Source organism: Lemur catta, chromosome 13 (genome assembly GCF_020740605.2).
Source record: "Lemur catta isolate mLemCat1 chromosome 13, mLemCat1.pri, whole genome shotgun sequence".
Taxonomy (NCBI): domain Eukaryota; kingdom Metazoa; phylum Chordata; class Mammalia; order Primates; family Lemuridae; genus Lemur; species Lemur catta.
Genome location: NC_059140.1, coordinates 73186853 through 73204263, shown reverse-complemented (window position 1 = coordinate 73204263; position 17411 = coordinate 73186853). Strand labels below are relative to the sequence as shown.

General features: G+C 33.5%; 1 protein-coding gene across 7 annotated transcripts in view; it reads left to right on the top strand.

Moving 5' to 3' along the window:
- PDS5B (PDS5 cohesin associated factor B) overlaps positions 1-15384 on the top strand; it is a 163933-nt gene extending 148549 nt beyond the window's left edge. For 3 of the 7 annotated variants that reach the window (XM_045566939.1, XM_045566944.1, XM_045566940.1), the window contains 5 exons: positions 1655-1760; positions 9666-10105; positions 10196-10306; positions 12846-12984; positions 14503-15384. In XM_045566939.1, the coding sequence (XP_045422895.1) occupies positions 1655-1760; positions 9666-10105; positions 10196-10306; positions 12846-12984; positions 14503-14538 (832 nt within the window). In that variant the 3' untranslated portion in view covers positions 14539-15384. The remainder of the gene's footprint in view (positions 1-1654; positions 1761-9665; positions 10106-10195; positions 10307-12845; positions 12985-14502) is intronic. The other 4 variants (XM_045566941.1, XM_045566942.1, XM_045566943.1 and 1 more) reach the window with 4 other exon arrangements.
- The last annotated feature ends 2027 nt before the right edge of the window (positions 15385-17411 follow it).

Genomic DNA, 17411 nt, shown 5'->3' with positions numbered 1-17411 from the left:
GTATTTCTCTTTTTACTGTTATCATTTAGTTCATTTCTTCTCTTTAATTATTGTAGTATTTGACTATTTCCCTTTTTATTCCTCTCACAATGGTATGTTGTATCACTGCTAACTAATCTTTTAAAAATGCTAATGTTGTCATGTTATTTCATTATTCAGAAATCTTAATTGGCTCCCTTGTTTGCTTTCAAGATAATTGTAGTTTCACCCTTTCCTTATTTCCTATTGTTATTCAACATAAATGTGTCTTAATTTTCCTCCTGTACTTTTTCAATATTCTTTTCTTTAAATGTCCTTTCAACCTTTGACCAATCTCTGTTGTTACTTTTTTCCCTCTGAATTCCATCTGTTCAGTAGGCTCTTTGTTTTGGAATGAGCTAGGTATGTTTGAGAGACCAGTTTGCTTGGAGAGTAGGAATGAGGGAAACATGGTAAGAGAGGAAGTTGAGAGGTAGCCAGGTTATGTCTGACATTGTGAATCATGGTAAGAATTTGGATTTGATTTTAAGTGCAACTGGAAGATATTGTCACAGAGTCTGGAGATCTAATTTGTGCTTTTAAAGAAATTTCCCAGACAATTTATGCAGAATGTGCTACAGAGGAGCTAGCATTGAGATAGAAAAACCAGTTAGGAGTCAGTTAATAGTAATCTAGGGAAGGGATGAAGAGGGAAGATGGTAAATAGTCAAATTTTGATTTTATTTTGATGTTAGATCCAAATGGTCTTGCCGATGGATTGGATGTGAATATTTAGGGAAAGGGAAGATTTAAAGATGCATCTTGGGTTTTTTACCTGAAAAAATGGATATATGGTGGTACCATTTACTGAGAAATAGAAGCCTTGAGGAGGAATAGGCTGTGTGTTTATATGTGTCTGTTTGGGGGAGGTGGGGAAAAGAGGAGTGTCCAAACAACTTTTGGCTGTGTTAAAGTTCAGGGGCTTGATAGAATTTTACCTGAAGTATTGAGTAGACAATTGGATATGTGAGTTTAGGACTCAGGATGGTGGTACCAGAGATTGAGATTTAGGGTTCAACAATGTATAAATGGTTTTAAGAACCAGATAAAGATGAGACTACCTAGGACAAAAGCCTGGACCTTTATACCATTGAATAAGAGCATGTGCTGTTAATTCATTTAACAAGTATATATTGAGTGCCTACTCTAGGCCTGGCGCTGATTCAAGTGCATAGTATACATTGGTAAGTAAAATTGACAAAAGATTCATGCTTACATTCCAGTAAGGAAAGGTAGTCAGCAAATAATAAATGTAACAACTATAGCGTGTTAGAGGGTGTTAAGTGCGAGATACAGAGAGAAGAAAAAGTATAATGGGGATAGGGCAGGTTGCAGTGTGGACTAGTCTAACTTACCAACAAAAAAAGTTTTAATTTGCTCTGTGTTCCCTCCAAAATAGAATTTCAGTTTTAAAAACACTTAGGAAAAAAACTTTTATGTGTTTTTTTTAAATTTCCCCACTATACTAAATTAAATGAGCTTCATTGCTTATTGATTTGGTGCTAAATATCATAGAATAAAACTGATTAATTTTTTAAAAGAATGAAACCTTTCCCTATAAAGCTACACTAGGGAACAGAAAGATCTTTTAAGGTTATTTGATAGTAATAACAATTATAAATGTCTATATTGAAAGGCTTGATAGTTCTGAAATGGATCACAGTGAAAATGAAGATTACACAATGTCTTCACCTTTGCCGGGGAAAAAAAGTGACAAGAGAGAAGACTCTGATCTTGTAAGGGTGAGATATTTGCATTGATTTTATAATATTAATAATTTTACTATATAAATAGTAATTTTTACACTGAAACCAGTTAACATTACTATCAAATTTGACATTTGATTTTCTTTTAGTGGTTTTAATCACAAATTTGAGTTTATAATTATCCATTACTATGTAATTTAAGTATATTGAATCTCTGTGCTGCTTCTCATTGTGATAAGTAATCTTAATTCTTGGGTCTTTGGAATGAAACATGCCAATTCCATACTCAGAATTGCTTGTTTTTTTGTTTTTGGGGTTTGGGGGTTTTGGGTTTGTTTGTTTGTTTAAACACAGTATGTTTAGACTTACCCATAGAGAATGAGAATGGAACAAGAGTTCTTCAAGGCTTTTTCATTTAGATGATTTGTTGAGCCTTTTACTAAATAAGCTTCTAGTAAAGGTAGGAAGTGCCTCAGTTCTCATGAAGTTTTTACTCAGTTTTTAAATCTTTATATAAACGATAACTTGTGTGGTAGATACAATTTGTAAATGTCATTTGAATAAAATTTGGTAAGTTTTAGTATATATATAGAATACAGTTATGTATTCCAGCACAACTCAATGGACTTAATAATTGGGCTCATTCTGACTTTTCAGTTCATCTTCTAACCATTTCCTGAATAAATAATTAGTCTCTCTGAATCAGTTTTCTTATGTGTAAACTATGGGTATTTAGTTGGTTGCGTTTATGAGAATAAATGAATTAGCCTAAATGAATTGTTGCTGCTATTTTTTGGTGGTTATAATGATTAATACTTTTGATTAATGGTTATTATAGTGATAAAAGTTAAAGTGTTTGAATCTACTTGATTAATAGAGGTAGGGGATTATCAACAAAATAATTACTCTTGCTTTCTCTGCCCCTCTTGTTTTCTTCCACTGGCCCAGTATTACACATCTCAGTGTTTTTGGGGGGTTTCTTCAGTAATTTATTTTGCCAGTTTGTTTCTCTTTCCACTTAGAAAAAATTATCCTAAAATTCTTACCAAATCCTTACTACATGTACTGTAAATTCTGATGTTTATTGGCTATTTAAAAATTTCACCTAAGCAAAATTAAAAGTTGATTGTTTAGCCTGAAAGGAATCTTGTTGTCTGGATTTACAAGAGAATCCTTGAATTGGAAAAGCTATTTATGTCTTCTAGTTCTTACTTAGTGTAAAAATTCATTATTATTCATGAGAGTTGGTCACCATGTTCTTGCAAATGCCTTAAATGGAGAGCTCATGATTTCTCTCATTTGTTAGAAAAGTCTACTAGGTCACTAATACCCACACCCATATTGTACCACACCCATAACCATATGCTCAACCCCCAGGAAAGTTGGGAAACATGGTTTTTATTAATTCTAAATATTTCTTATTCCATATCTACTTCTACCTTTTGAAGCAGTAAAGAGCAAAGTCTACTCTATGTCTCATAGAACAGTTTGAAATTTCTGAGCTCTTAAGATTTATTTGTATAATTGAAATTGGAGGCCTTTTACTATCTGTTGTGGCATGGATAGCATGTAACATTGGGTTTAGAGGTGCCAGAAGAACCTTATTAAATAAGCTGGTTATGACTGAAGTACCCTCAAAGAGATGAGCATTATGAAATACAATTTCAATTTAAAGACCCACAGATTATAGTGAAAGTACAGCTTCACATTGAAATTTTACAGCAAAGGAATTATTCTTTATATACATTTATATAAATGTAAATAATATCTTTTCCCTATTTCTTACTCTCAACCTCAGTTTTATACTGTGTTTTTAAAATGTGTAGAATGAAAAATCAGACTGTGTTGTTTGAGGAAATTGGATTATTTTATGGTATTGTGGACACTGGATTTTGTATTTACCATCAACCTATTCCAAAGCATAAAGGAATTCAACCACCTTTTTAGATCTTCGGACAGCAAAAAGATTTGTAGCATTTAAAATTAGAAGTGACATTTTAAATTTAGTTTTAATTTTTCTCTTTTGATTTTTGAGTAACAACAGCTAATTTTAAATTTATGCACAAAAACTCTAAATATTAATAAACGAAATTGAATCATCTATAGATCTTCTCCCCCCAATGTAAGGATAGATTAATGATAAAAAAATCTTTTAATACAATAAATTAATAAACCAAATAAGAAAAACAAAAACATGATAGTTTCAGATCATGCCAAGAAGACATGCATAACACTTAAAATCTGTTCTTGACAAATATGAACTCTTAGTAAACTAGTTCAAGAGGGATACTTACTTAACATGCTAAAAGTTTTATCTATTTGAAATCAGTAGTCAATTTCATTCTTCTTAAAGGCAAAATACTTTGAAGCATTCTTATTAAAAATCAAGCAACCTGCTGTCACCACTATTATTATTATTATTATTATTTTATTTCAGCATATTTTGGGGGTACAAAAGTTTAGGTTATGTATATTGCCCTTGTCCCCCCTACGCCCCACCCCCCCCGAATCAGAGCTTCAAGTGTGTCCATCCCCTAGATGGTGCGCATCGTACTTATTATGTATGTACACATCCATCCCCCCGCCCCACATCTGCCCTACACCCGATTAATGTTATTCCTAAATGTGCTCTTAGGTGATGATCAGTGAAACCAATTTGATAGTGAGTACATGTGGTGCTTATTTTTCCATTCTTGGGATACTTCACTTAGTAGAATGGGTTCCAGCTCTATCCAGGAAAATACAAGAGGTGCTATATATATCACCATTGCTTCTTATAGTTAAGTAGTACTCCATGGTATACATATACCACATTTTTATTAATCCACTCATGTATTGATGGGCACTTGGGTTGTTTCCACATCTTTGCTATTGTGAATTGTGCTGCTGTAAACATTCGAGTGCAGATGACTTTTTTATAGAATGTCTTTTGTTCTTTTGGGTAGATGCCCAATAATGGGATTGCTGGATCAAATGGTAGGTCTGCTGGTATCTGTTTAATGTATCTCCATATCGCTTTCCACAGAGGTTGCACTAGTTTGCAGTCCCACCAGCAGTGTATGAGTGTTCCTGTCTCTCTGCATCCACGCCAACATTTATTGTTTTGGGACTTTTTGATAAAGGCCATTTTCACTGGAGATAAATGATATCTCATTGTGGTTTTGATTTGCATTTCTCTGATGAGTAGAGATGTTGAGCATTTTTTCATGTTTGTTGGCCATACTTCTGTCTTCTTTTGAAAAATTTCTGTTCATGTCCTTTGCCCACTTTTTGATAGGGTTGTTTGATTTTTTCTTGCTGATTTTCCTGAGTTCTAAATAGATTCTAGTTATCAGCCCTTTATTGGATATGTAGCATGCGAAAAATTTTTCCCGTTCTGTAGGTTGTCTGTTTGTTCTTGTGACAGTTTCTTTGGCAGTGCAGAAGCCTTTTAATTTAATCAGGTCCCATTTATCTATTTTTGTTGTTGCTGTGATTGCTTTTGGGGTCTTCTTCATAAATTATTTGCCTAGGTAATGTCTGTAAGAGTTTTTCCCACATTTTCTTCTAGAGTTCTAATAGTTTCACGCCTTAGGTTTAAGTCTCTTACCCACCATGATTTGATTTTTGTGAGAGGTGAACGGTGTGGGTCTTGTTTCAGTCTTCTTCATGTGGCTATCCAGTTTTCCCAGCACCATTTATTGAATAAGGAATCTTTTCCCCAGTGTATGGTTTTGTCTGCTTTGTCAAAGATTAGATGGCTATGTGAGGATGGTTTTATATCTGGATTCTCAGTTCTGTTCCACTGGTCTGTGTCCCTGTTCTTGTGCCAATACCAAGCTGTTTTAATAACCACAGCCTTGTAGTATAGTTTGAAGTCTAGTAAATTAATACTTCCCATTTTGTTCTTATTGCCTAGAATTGCTTTTGCTAAACAGGGTCTTCTCTGGTTCCATACAAAGCGTAAAATTGTTTTTTCTGTATCTGTGAAAAATAATGTTGGTAATTTAATAGGGATTGCATTGAATCTGTAGATCACTTTGGGTAGTATAGACATTTTAACAATGTTGATTCTTCCGATCCACAAGCATGGTATGGTTTCCACCTGTTTACATGCTCTGCTATCTCTTTCCTCAGTGTTTCATAGTTCACCTTATAGAGGTCTTTTATCTCCTTAGTTAAGTGTATTCCTAGGTACTTTATTTTCTTTGTTGCTATTGTGAAGGGTATTGAGTCTTTGATTTGGTTCTCAGATTGACTGTTATTGGCATATATGAATGCCTCTGATTTGTGTGTATTGATTTTGTATCCTGAGAATTCACTGAATTCATTTATCAATTCTGGGAGTCTCTTGGTTGACTCCTTGGGGTTTTCTAGATATAATATCATATCATCAGCAAAGAGTGAGAGTTTGACCTCTTCTGTCCCCATTTGAAAACCCTTGATTCTGCTCTCTTGCCTGATTGCTCTCGCAAGGACTTCTAGCACTATGTTGAATAGCAGTGGGGACAGTGGGCAACCTTATCTGGTTCCAGTTCTAAGTGAGAATGCTTTCAGTTTTTCCCCAATTGGTATGATGTTGGCTATGGGTTTGTCATATATGGCTTGTATCATTTTTCGGTAAGCCCTGTGTATGCCTATTTTGTTAAGCGTTCTTATCATAAAAGGGTGCCGAATTTTGTCAAATGCTTTTTCTGCGTCTTTTGAGAGGATCATGTGGTCTTTGTTTTTGCTTCTATTTATGTGGTAAATTACATTTATAGATTTGCGTATGTTGAACCATCCCTGCATCTCTGGGATGAAGCCCACTTGGTCATGATGGATTATTTTATTGATAAGCACCTGGATTCGATTTGCTAGGATTTTATTGAGAATTTTTGCATCTATATTCATAAGGGATATTGGTCTATAGTTTTCCTTTTTTGTTGCATCCTTTCCTGGTTTTGGTATCAGGGTTATGTTGGCTTCATAAAATGTGTTGGGGAGGATTCCGCCCTTCTCGATGTTGTGAAATGACTTTTGTAGGATAGGCACCAATTCTTCTTTGTAGGTGTGGTAAAATTTGGGTGTGAAACCAGCTGGTCCGGGGCTTTTCTTTTTGGGAAGGTTTTTTATTGCTGTTTCGATTTCAGTTCTTGATATTGGTCTGTTCAGGGATTCTATTTCTTCCTGGTTGAGCCTAGGGAGGCTGTGTGTTTCTAAAAATTTGTCCATTTCCTCCACATTTTCCAGTTTGTGTGCATAAAGGTTTTTGTAGAATTCATAGATGATGTCTTGTATCTCTGTGGCATCAGTTATAATTTCTCCTTTCATGTTCCTGATGGAGGTTATTAGAGATTTTTCTTTTCTAGTCTTATTTAGTCTGGCCAAAGGCATGTCAATTTTGTTTATCTTTTCAAAGAACCAACTTTTTGTTTTATTAATCTCCCGTATAGTTTTCCTATTGTCCATTTCATTTAGTTCTGATTTGATCTTATTAATTTCACTCCTTGTGCTTGTCACCACTATTATTTAAAATTGTTTTAGAATGTTCAACCAATTAAAGAAGACATGAAGTAGAAGTTAGAGGTATAGGCCAGGTGCGGTGGCTCATTCTCATAATCCTAGCACTCTGGGAAGCCGAAGTGAGAAGATTGCTTCAGCTCAGGAGTTTGAGAACAGCCTGAGCAAGAGTGAGAGACCCCATTGCTACTAAAAATAGGAAAATTAGCTGGGTGTCATGGTGTGCGCCTGTAGTCCCAGGTACTCAGGAGGCTGAGGCAGGAGGATCACTTGAGCCCAGGAGTTTGAGATTTCAGTGAGCTACCATGATACCACCACACTCTGCCCAGAGCCAAAGAGCAAGACTCTGTCTTGGGGAAAAAAAAAAAAAGTTAGAGGCTAACAATGAAAGAGAAGAGAGAATTCTTTGTTATTTTTGTAGTCATGGAAAAATAATAGAAGCAATTAAAAAACAAGAATGCAACATGGTATCCATCTGTACATGTATCTGTATGTATGTAACTAACTCATCTTTTTTTATATCAAACACGCATTTGTGGGAAAGAAGGGGATTTTCTTCATCACAATAACCACTGCAACAATAAAATTACATTGATAGGGTAGATAGAGTGACTGATTGATTTAAATATAACCTTAAAAAGAAGTAGGGAGAACCTATGTGGAAGAAAATCTAAAACCTGAGATACATGGAAGACTTAAAGAGAAGACAATTCCATTTTCCTCCATGGGGAAAATGAATTAAAAAAAAAATGAAAGTTCTAAATGAATATAAAATTGTAAAATTTTAGTGTGATTTTTGTTTCAAGTTCATTTGGAAAAATAAGTGGATATAAAAAAGGAGTAATAAAGAGAGGATCAGCTGTTCCCGACACAAACATATTTACTTATAGTTGGTAAAATACTGTGCTTCTGTTACAATACCCCAGAAACATTCTTCTCTTTCAAAACGTAACACAAACAAGTCAGTGATTCTGAAATGATTGGATGTCTCTTTTGGTGTGGGGGAAAACAATTTAGAACCTCATTTTACATCCTGTTCTGAAACAAGATACAATAGTGTCTTAGCTTGGGCTACCATAACAAAGTACCATACACTGGGTAGCTTAAACAATAGAAATTTATTTTCTCACAGTTCTGGAAGCTGGGAGTGCAAGATGAGGGCTGGTGAGGGCGCTTTTCCTGGCTGGCAGATGCTCCCATCTCGCTATGCTCTTCACATCAGGGGCAGGGAGGAGGAGTACACACACTCTCTGGTGTTTCTTATAAGGGCACTAATCCCATCTTGAGGACCCCACCACCTTCATGACCTCATCTTAACCAAATTATATCCCAAAGGTCCCATCTCCAAATATCATCACATTGAGGGGTTAGAGCTTCAACATATGAATTGGCGGGACAGTGGTAGGGTATGTATGGAGTGAACAATTCAGTCCATAGCATATGGAAAAAACATTTAAACATATACTAAAGTGTAGAAGAATGTGTCCCCTTTATACCAAGTAAGAAAATTTTTATAAACTTACCTAGGTGATTGATGTCCAGTAACACTAAGAGTCCAGTAAACAAAGTAGGCAAATCACACAATACCAAGCACATAACAGGCAGTTCACAGGTAGGGAATGCAATGACTAAACATAACAATACAGGTAATCCAATAGTTGTTGTTGTTTTCTTTTCACTGATTTTTAAGAATGTAAATTGGTGTAGACTTTTTGGAAATTAACTTTGTAATTATAAACATTCACACATACACTTCATTCCTGAGTTCTTGGAGAATTTCTTTGGTCTCCATCAGCTGGTTTACACATAAATTCTCTGAATATGGACTAGGATTTTATTTTAAATTTGATAGCCACTGATTTATTTTTATTTTTATTTTTTTTGTTTTCGGTTATACCTAGAAAGAAGTAGTATCTCTGATTCAGAAGTGTTTCCAAAATTTTTAATAATGAAGAATATTTTTAACTTTTGTATCTTGCAACTTTCATTTGCAAAATAAAAATAGTTCTTTTATGATGTTGTAAGCATAATATATAACATAGTTAATATTTTGTGTCTTATTATGAATGTGTGGTAAAGTAAGAATTATTTAAATTGACCATCAAAATATACTTTAGTATAGTTTTCCTTTAGGACCAAGCATTGAAGTTTGAATGTTCTTTTTTATGAAATAGCTTTGCATTAAAATTTATATCTTAATAAGATACTGATCTTGAGAGTTTTCCTTTTAAGGCACTAGCTTAAAAGTAAGAATGAAAATTTACCCTCTTACCCAGAGAATTTTTTTTCATTAAAAACTATTAATGAAAGCAAATAAATAGTTATGATTCTGATGTATTTAAGAACTGTATACTTTACTTAGATACATGTTTATGACAAATATGGATAATTTGTTTTATTCTTCAAAATATGCATATTAACAATTTTATAAAGATAAATTGTGGTATTTCTCCCCCTTAGTCTGAATTGGAGAAGCCTAGAAGCCGTAAAAAAACACCCGTCACAGACCCAGAGGAGAAATTAGGTGTGGATGACCTGACTAAGTTGGTGCAGGAACAGAAACCTAAAGGCAGTCAGAGAGGTCGGAAAAGAGGCCATACAGCTTCAGAATCGGATGAACAGCAGTGGCCTGAGGAAAAGAGGCTTAAAGAAGATATATTAGAAAATGAGGATGAACAGAACAGTCCACCAAAAAAGGGTAAAAGAGGCCGTCCACCAAAACCTCTTGGTGGAGGCACACCAAAAGAGGAGCCAACAATGAAAACCTCTAAAAAAGGAAGCAAAAAAAAATCTGGACCTCCAGCAGCAGAGGAGGAGGAAGAAGAAGAAAGACAAAGTGGAAATGCAGAACAGAAATCAAAAAGCAAACAGCACCGAGCATCAAGGAGAGCACAGCAAAGGTAAGTATGTGTAACTCTAAACTACATATATTTAGTTACTATATTATAAATCATAATTTGATGCTATCCACATTTGGGTCTTCCCCAAAGCAGAGCAGAATCTCCTGAAACTAGTGCAGTTGAATCCACACAATCCACACCACAGAAAGGACGAGGAAGACCATCAAAAACGCCATCACCATCACAACCAAAAAAAAATGTGTAAGTTGTAAATAATATTAAATTTCAAACCAGTTTCAAATTATTTTGGAAAAGTTCATAAATTTATAAACATACATATTGCTGCATTTAAATTCCATGTATGTAGCCCCATTACACCAGGTAAGAACGTTTTTATAAACTTACCTAGGTGATTGATGTTCTCCCAGTTAACCCCCTGGTAACATAGATCTAGGAAAATCTTTATAAATGAATACCAAATAGTTTATTATTTCTTATATAGACATTATGGTATCTAAAGAGACAGAAAAATATTTTTAAGTAACTACCACATATTGACCAGGTTGCCTTGTCGTTCCACTCTACAATTTTTCTTGTTTCCCATCAGCACCTTTTCCTTTTTAAAAAAATAGGTTTACACTTCTGCTTTTATTCTTTGAACTTATAGTAGGAAAGTAACAGGCATTATTTTTCTTAAATTATATCCATAGAAATTAATTAGCACATGTTGATCTTAAGTTTTTGATATCTTGGTTTTGTTTGTTTTCTAATCTAATTTATTTATATCTACATATGGTTTTAGATGTTTACACAAACATGTTTATAAGAGAGGTGTAGTAACAAATCTGTACCCAGAATTATTAATGTTACAAGAGCATCAATTCTATAATTTATAGATTTAGCAGTATTTTTCTTCTCAGTTATGTAAGTGGAAATAGAATAGCATGTCCTGTATTAGTCAGAAATTTTGCACACTTTCTCTGAGAGTAATCCTAGTAATTACATCAGTGGCTTGACTTTTAAGAGTTGCCAGCATACCTTGGATAATTACTTGATTATCTTAGCGTTTTTCCTGTTCCTGTGTATTCCACAGGAAGAGGAAAGGTGCCTGAGTATCTAGCTAGTACTTCATGCCTTCTTCCATGTAATTTTTCTATCAGGAAAGTAAAGGTAAGTACATTTTTGTGGCAGCTTCATACATAAATGTGTTTGGATTCAACCAAAGAGCATCACTATTTCTCAACAAAGGATTCTTAAGGAATATGAAATGCCCAAGATGTAACAAGGAAATAGCAAACCTCATATCTTTAGTTTATATTTGGGCATCACAAAAGTGAGGCCTTAAATGATTATTGTATTATCTCCTAAAATTACATATATCCTCCCATGAATGTTCTAAATCTAACAAACAGGTATTTCTTTTAAAAAAAATCAGTACAGAAGGAGATTCTGTGCTCTATCTTGGAAGCCTTTCTTATCTTCCCTTCACTGTGAAGCTCTTTTTTTAGAGCTAGTATATAACATATGTTATGATTTGTCTGTTTTTCTTGTTCTGACCTTAGTGGAATCTCACGAGGTTGTCATTATTTTCCATGTAATTTCTATAGTTGCTTCGTTAATCCTGAAAAACTGAACCAAGTAAAAACATTGCTTAGTTTGAATATGAATTAAACAGTACATATTCTGGATTATTCATAGAAGTGATAAGCTATGTTCCTAATTTTAAAAAATAAATATCAAGAGGGATCCATTTGACTTGATGGTGTTATTACATATTTTTGATGTCTCCTATGTTTCAAAGAGTACTAGGTGCTAGGGAATATAGTGGCACAAAACAGACATGGTTTTTATGGGCCTTACCATCTAAATGGGCATGCAGTCATTAAATAATCACTTATAAATATGGAATTATGAATTGTGATGTGTGCCCTGAAGGAAAAATTTAGGGTGCAACAAGAGAATGTAATGAGAGGACTGGGGAGGTGGGGAAGTAATTTCTCTTTGGAAAGTGACAATGAGTTGATTACTTGAGAATAGTAGGCAGATTACTTGAGAATAGACTGGGAGGGAGTAGGGAGAGGAACATTCCAGATGGAGAGAACACTGTATTTGAAGTATCTGAAGTGTGAAAAGTTTTGGCAAAATCAGAGAGCTGAAGGAAGGCAGGGGTTTGCTGGATTGTAGTTGTGGGGAGCTGGGGAACAGAGAGAGGTGAGAACCAACAGGTAGGCAAGGACCATCTGCAGGGCCTTGTATACTATGTTAAGGAAATTTACAAAATTCTCAGTTCAGTGGGGAGCTGTGTAGGGAGAGTGACATCATCTGTTCTTATATTTTTAAAAGATTACTTTGTAAAGAGAAGAGTCAAGAGATGGAAATGGTTTGAATTAGGTGGTAGCAATGGAGGTGTGGAGAAAATTGAATGATTTGAGATGTCTGTAAGTCAAATTTATAAGGTCAGATAAGACTGGTATACTATTTTCTGCTCAGTGGACATAGATGCCTTTTACTGAGTTAGGAAGGATAAAAGAAACGGCAGATAATGTGTTACGTTTTAAAATTATTTATGATTTAGTCTCAGTCTCAACTTATTTTTGTTAGTTGGTGGATCTTTGTAGGTAAGATTCTGTGATTAAACACTGGTTTAGGGTTCCAAATATTAAAAAAATTCTTATCTCATGAAATGGTTTAGGATAAAAATGATAAGAGAATTCGTGAAATACTTGAAGCTTTTTCTCTAATGAGGTAGTCTACTTAAAGATTGGAATATTCATTTTGTTTTACATGTGTTTTACTCTAGCCGTGTAGGACGCTCCAAACAAGCAGCTACTAAAGAAAATGATTCAAGTGAAGAAGTAGATGTGTTTCAGGGTAGTTCTCCTGTCAATGATGATATTCCACAGGAAGAAACAGAAGAAGAGGAAGTTTCTACAGTGAATGTATGTGTTTGTTAAAGAGTCATGTGATGTAGTATGGGTTATAAAATAGAGTTGATAAATATTTGGTCTGATCCATTTAGCACTTTCTGTGTCTTAAAATTCTAAGTATTTATATATTTTTCTTCATTAGTTTTGTAGTGTCGTTTCATCTACCAGCTTGGCAAATGGAGAAAATGTCTTTTATGGAAACCTGAAACTTAGTGAAAATAACAGATGTAGCTTAGTGAAAGTGTAAATGTCAAGTCTATATTGAATGTAGAGAAGTGTACAGTAGCATTCTAATATTGACACTGTAAGCATTTAAGTTGTACCTTGATGTTAGGGCACTGATATCCTTTAAGTGTACTATTGTTTATATTTTATAACTTTCTGTTTGATGTTTCTGTTTGAGTTTCACAATAGAAACTAGAAGTTAGTTACACAGAATAAAATCACATATTAACTAAAATCAGCCTTTGGAATTGAAGTGCAAGCTAAATGAGAATTCATAAAATTGGTAATAGTTACTTTGCGAGTAACTATTACTTCTTTGAGAGACCTTTTTTTAAAGTAATGAATGGCTTTGCAGGTTAATACATCTCAGATATTTCTCTTTGGAAAAAATGTAACTAACACATTTAAGTAAGAGCTGTTCTCTTGATATACTAATGCTGATCTTCACGTATTAATTTTTGGATCAGCTCAGCCAACCCTCTTTGTTTAAGAAACAGGAGTTCTATAATCAGTTTCCAAAGTCGGTCTCTGCCACTCTGTCCTATTTAATGTAATCACTATCTGCACCAAGATTCATTTATGTGAATGAGTGGGTCAAAACACAGGAAAATGTGCTGAATTGTGGTCTAAAATTACTTTGGCTTGTTTCTTAAAGGGTTTTTTTGGGATATAAAAATAAGGCTGAAGAGTCTTGAGTAATTGATGTCTTCATCGGAGAAAAATTACACAGTAAATTAATTAAATTAAAACCCTATTCTTTTTCTATTCCTGTTGTTAATGCTGAGCTTTTTTGAACTAAAGTTCAGTGCTTTCATTACTGATTGCCAATAAATGATAGTATGTTTGACTTTTAGGTTATTTATGTGTATTTGGTAGTTGTTAAGTTCCAAACTCAGTAACTACTTATCCAGAAACATAGCTGTAAGTGTAAATTCATGAATGTCAAATGTTTTCTTTTACCACAGAAACATAAGTGGAAAAATGATTAATCTGTTTGCAATTGTTTTTCTTGCTGTGGACATTGACTTCTGTTAATTTTCCTTAAAATTATTCGATAGAGAAGTAAAATAATTTTGTCTTTTGCTGTTCTGGGAAAGGCTACTTATAGGCATGTAAGAGTTCAGATATTTTAGCATTCTAAATACGTGCTGCCAAGGCAGAAAGTTATTATAAAAGGAGAAAGGTTTCAGAGAAAGGAAAACAAAGAAAATCAGGAACAAGTGACAATAAAGATTGTTTTAAATAATTACTGTTATGTGTTATAAACATATACCCATTTTAATTAAGCATCTGGTGACTTTTCAGGTACGACGGAGAAGTTCTAAAAGGGAAAGGCGATGAACAAATGTTATTAATAACTTTTTGAAAGCTTTGGAAAAACTCATTTTTTGTCAAGCCTGAGGCTGAATAAAGCCTTTGATGCACAAAATGGGACTGCTGAAGAATGGACAGTTGGACCTTACTTTGATGACCCTGTGCATTTTGTGGTCACATGCTTTAGCCATACGTATGATAACATTGACCATGGAGTCTTGTGAAGGTGTAATGTGCGATGGCTATGTAAACATAAACTAAAGAAGAAACTTGTAAATATCTTTTTTCTTTTTTTTAATGTTTCTGACTTCTAAAGTGCTTGTATAGCTTTTATCTGCGGCTTTAAACTGACAGTACCCAACTGTTTATTGGATCTATTGATTTGAAAAGAGTTTGTTAGAATAGATCTTAAGCAGTAATCTGTCAGTGTTTGTATTTGTATTCTTTGCAATTTTACTGTGAAAAAAAATTTTTTCAACAATTGGTGTCATTTTCTTGATGTCACTATTTGTTGGAGAATTAAATGTTCTCTTTCCCTTGTGTATCTTACCTAGTGTTTACTTCTGGGCACCCTTAATCTTCAGAGGTGCTAAATTGTCTGCCATTACACCTGAACAGTGCCTCTGATAAGAGGACACCATGCAAATTGTGAAATAGTCCTGAAGTTGTTTGATTACTTTACAGCTCAGTATTGGTCCCTGAATTTTCTGGCCTGTCATGGCAATGAAAATTTTAAGAAAAAAGAGATTTAAAATATTCTAATTTTAAAGAGTGTGTTATAAAATAATGTACTGAATTCTTTATCCCATTTCATCATCCCTTTTCAGTTTTTATTAATCTGCTGTATCAATAAAATTCTGTAATTTGAATGAGTTTTTAATAGTCTAGAATGTTATTGTGTATAGATATTTCCTCTTGAACATTATGTTCAGAAAATGCAAATTATTACACTATAATATAAAATCTGATATATACACATTAGAAAAATTCCAGTTCTCCATTACAGTGTAAAGTTAATCAGAAAGAAAAAAATTTTATTGATGCAGTGTGTCTTTATAAAGCTGTTCTTGAAAGCCAAGTGTTTTGTATTTTATAGTGAGTTGCATGTTTATGAAAAAAAAGTGCTGAAAATGGGATGTGCTCTTTTCTGTAAATTCATATTTAGCCATAGTATATGATAGATTGCCCCATAGTTTTTCATCAAGAGTTTATTATTGTACTTTATTTTGGAGCCAAAAAATTGTTCTGGGGGGAGGGGCAGGGTAGAAGTCATATATCCAACTGTATCAGCTCCTGTAGGTTTTTACATTCTTATGAACTTTAAATGAAGTTCTATTTTGTCCAGATTGGGAGAAGTGGAAATTTATTTGGATTTAGAGCAGATCTTTTTTCCTTCAATATAATCTGCAAAATATAGAAACAAATTAACTTAAGGTAGTGATACTTTATGAAGTTGTATAAACTGTTCTTTTGCACCAAAACATATGGGTTACTACTTAATGCTTACCTAAATTCATTTTATTATTTCAGGTGCTGTTCTTTCATTTTTTTCATGGTTAATACCAGAAAAGAAAGTCATATTCTAACTTACTAAGTTTATCACATTGAATAATGGAGCGTTTTCATATTCTACACCATTATGTTTAAGGTATATTTCCAAGATTGGTTATAATAGATGATGGGGCATATAATAAAGAAGCTACTATTTTGGAAAATGACATTTTACTATTTTCCAATGTTTCTTTTAAAAATTTCTTCATCTTTGTGGAACAGCCTTTTATTTTTTAAAAAATGTTTTGAATTGTGTCTTAATCTCTCAATATTTAACTATTCTTCATTTACAACAATATTGACACCAGTGATTTATGGGAGGCTGGTATATATCAAGACAGCTGATGTTGGATCAAGATACATTGGTTTTTAAACGTTTCATTAGCGCAATTCTCCCAAACATACTATTTCTATTTTAGCAGTACAAAGGCATGTTTTAAAATCTATAACATAAAGAGTAAAGGATAGCTTTGTATTTTTGTTGTTGACTGAATTGCACCAGAAATGTTTATGGAAATATATCTTTAAGACCATTTTATAAAACATACGAAAAAATGATTGTGGAGGATTTTTATTTGCATGATCATAGTTACAAAATTTCATTGCACATTAATGCTGTACATCAGTTCACAAAAAAATGTTCATTGTAGAATTTGCTTATGTTCAATGCCAATGAGTGTAATTTTGCAACCTGTCTTCATTATTTGGGAGGATTATGATGTAAATTTTTCATTTTTCTGTAGAAGAATAGGTGCAATAATGATCAAAGTTTTGATGTCTTGAGTCTCCATCTTAGGGGATTATCTTATGTTTAAACTTAACATTTCATGTACTAACATTTGGAGAGCCACATACTTTACAATAAAATTAAGTATGTATAAAACAGTAATTGCTAACAATTGTTAGCAAACTCTTCAGTGATAATGTTCATTTTGAAAATATGTACTGTATAACATTAAGAAAATATTTAACTCACTGTAACAAGTTCCATTATGAAAATCTTATGATTCCTCAGTGAGGTTATCTTGCTGCACTCTGTAGCAAATCCACTTAATCTACATTATAATAAAATTTCTTGCTGCAGTGCAACAGGAAGCTTTTTCAGTGATCTCCACTGTATATGTAAATTACAAACGTGGCTGTAAAACTTTCTTCCAGGTATTAAAGGTTAAATTACTTTCTATATCTTCTTACAACTTGTAAGTTTGATTTTTAAAATTTCCTTTTGCCCATTTTTGGAAAAATGTCAGGAATTTAAGAATTTGTTTAAATTAGGCACATCTCTGCTACCACATAGTGTTATGTCACCATTATGAACAGTTGGTATTTAGAGAGATAACTGATTTTCA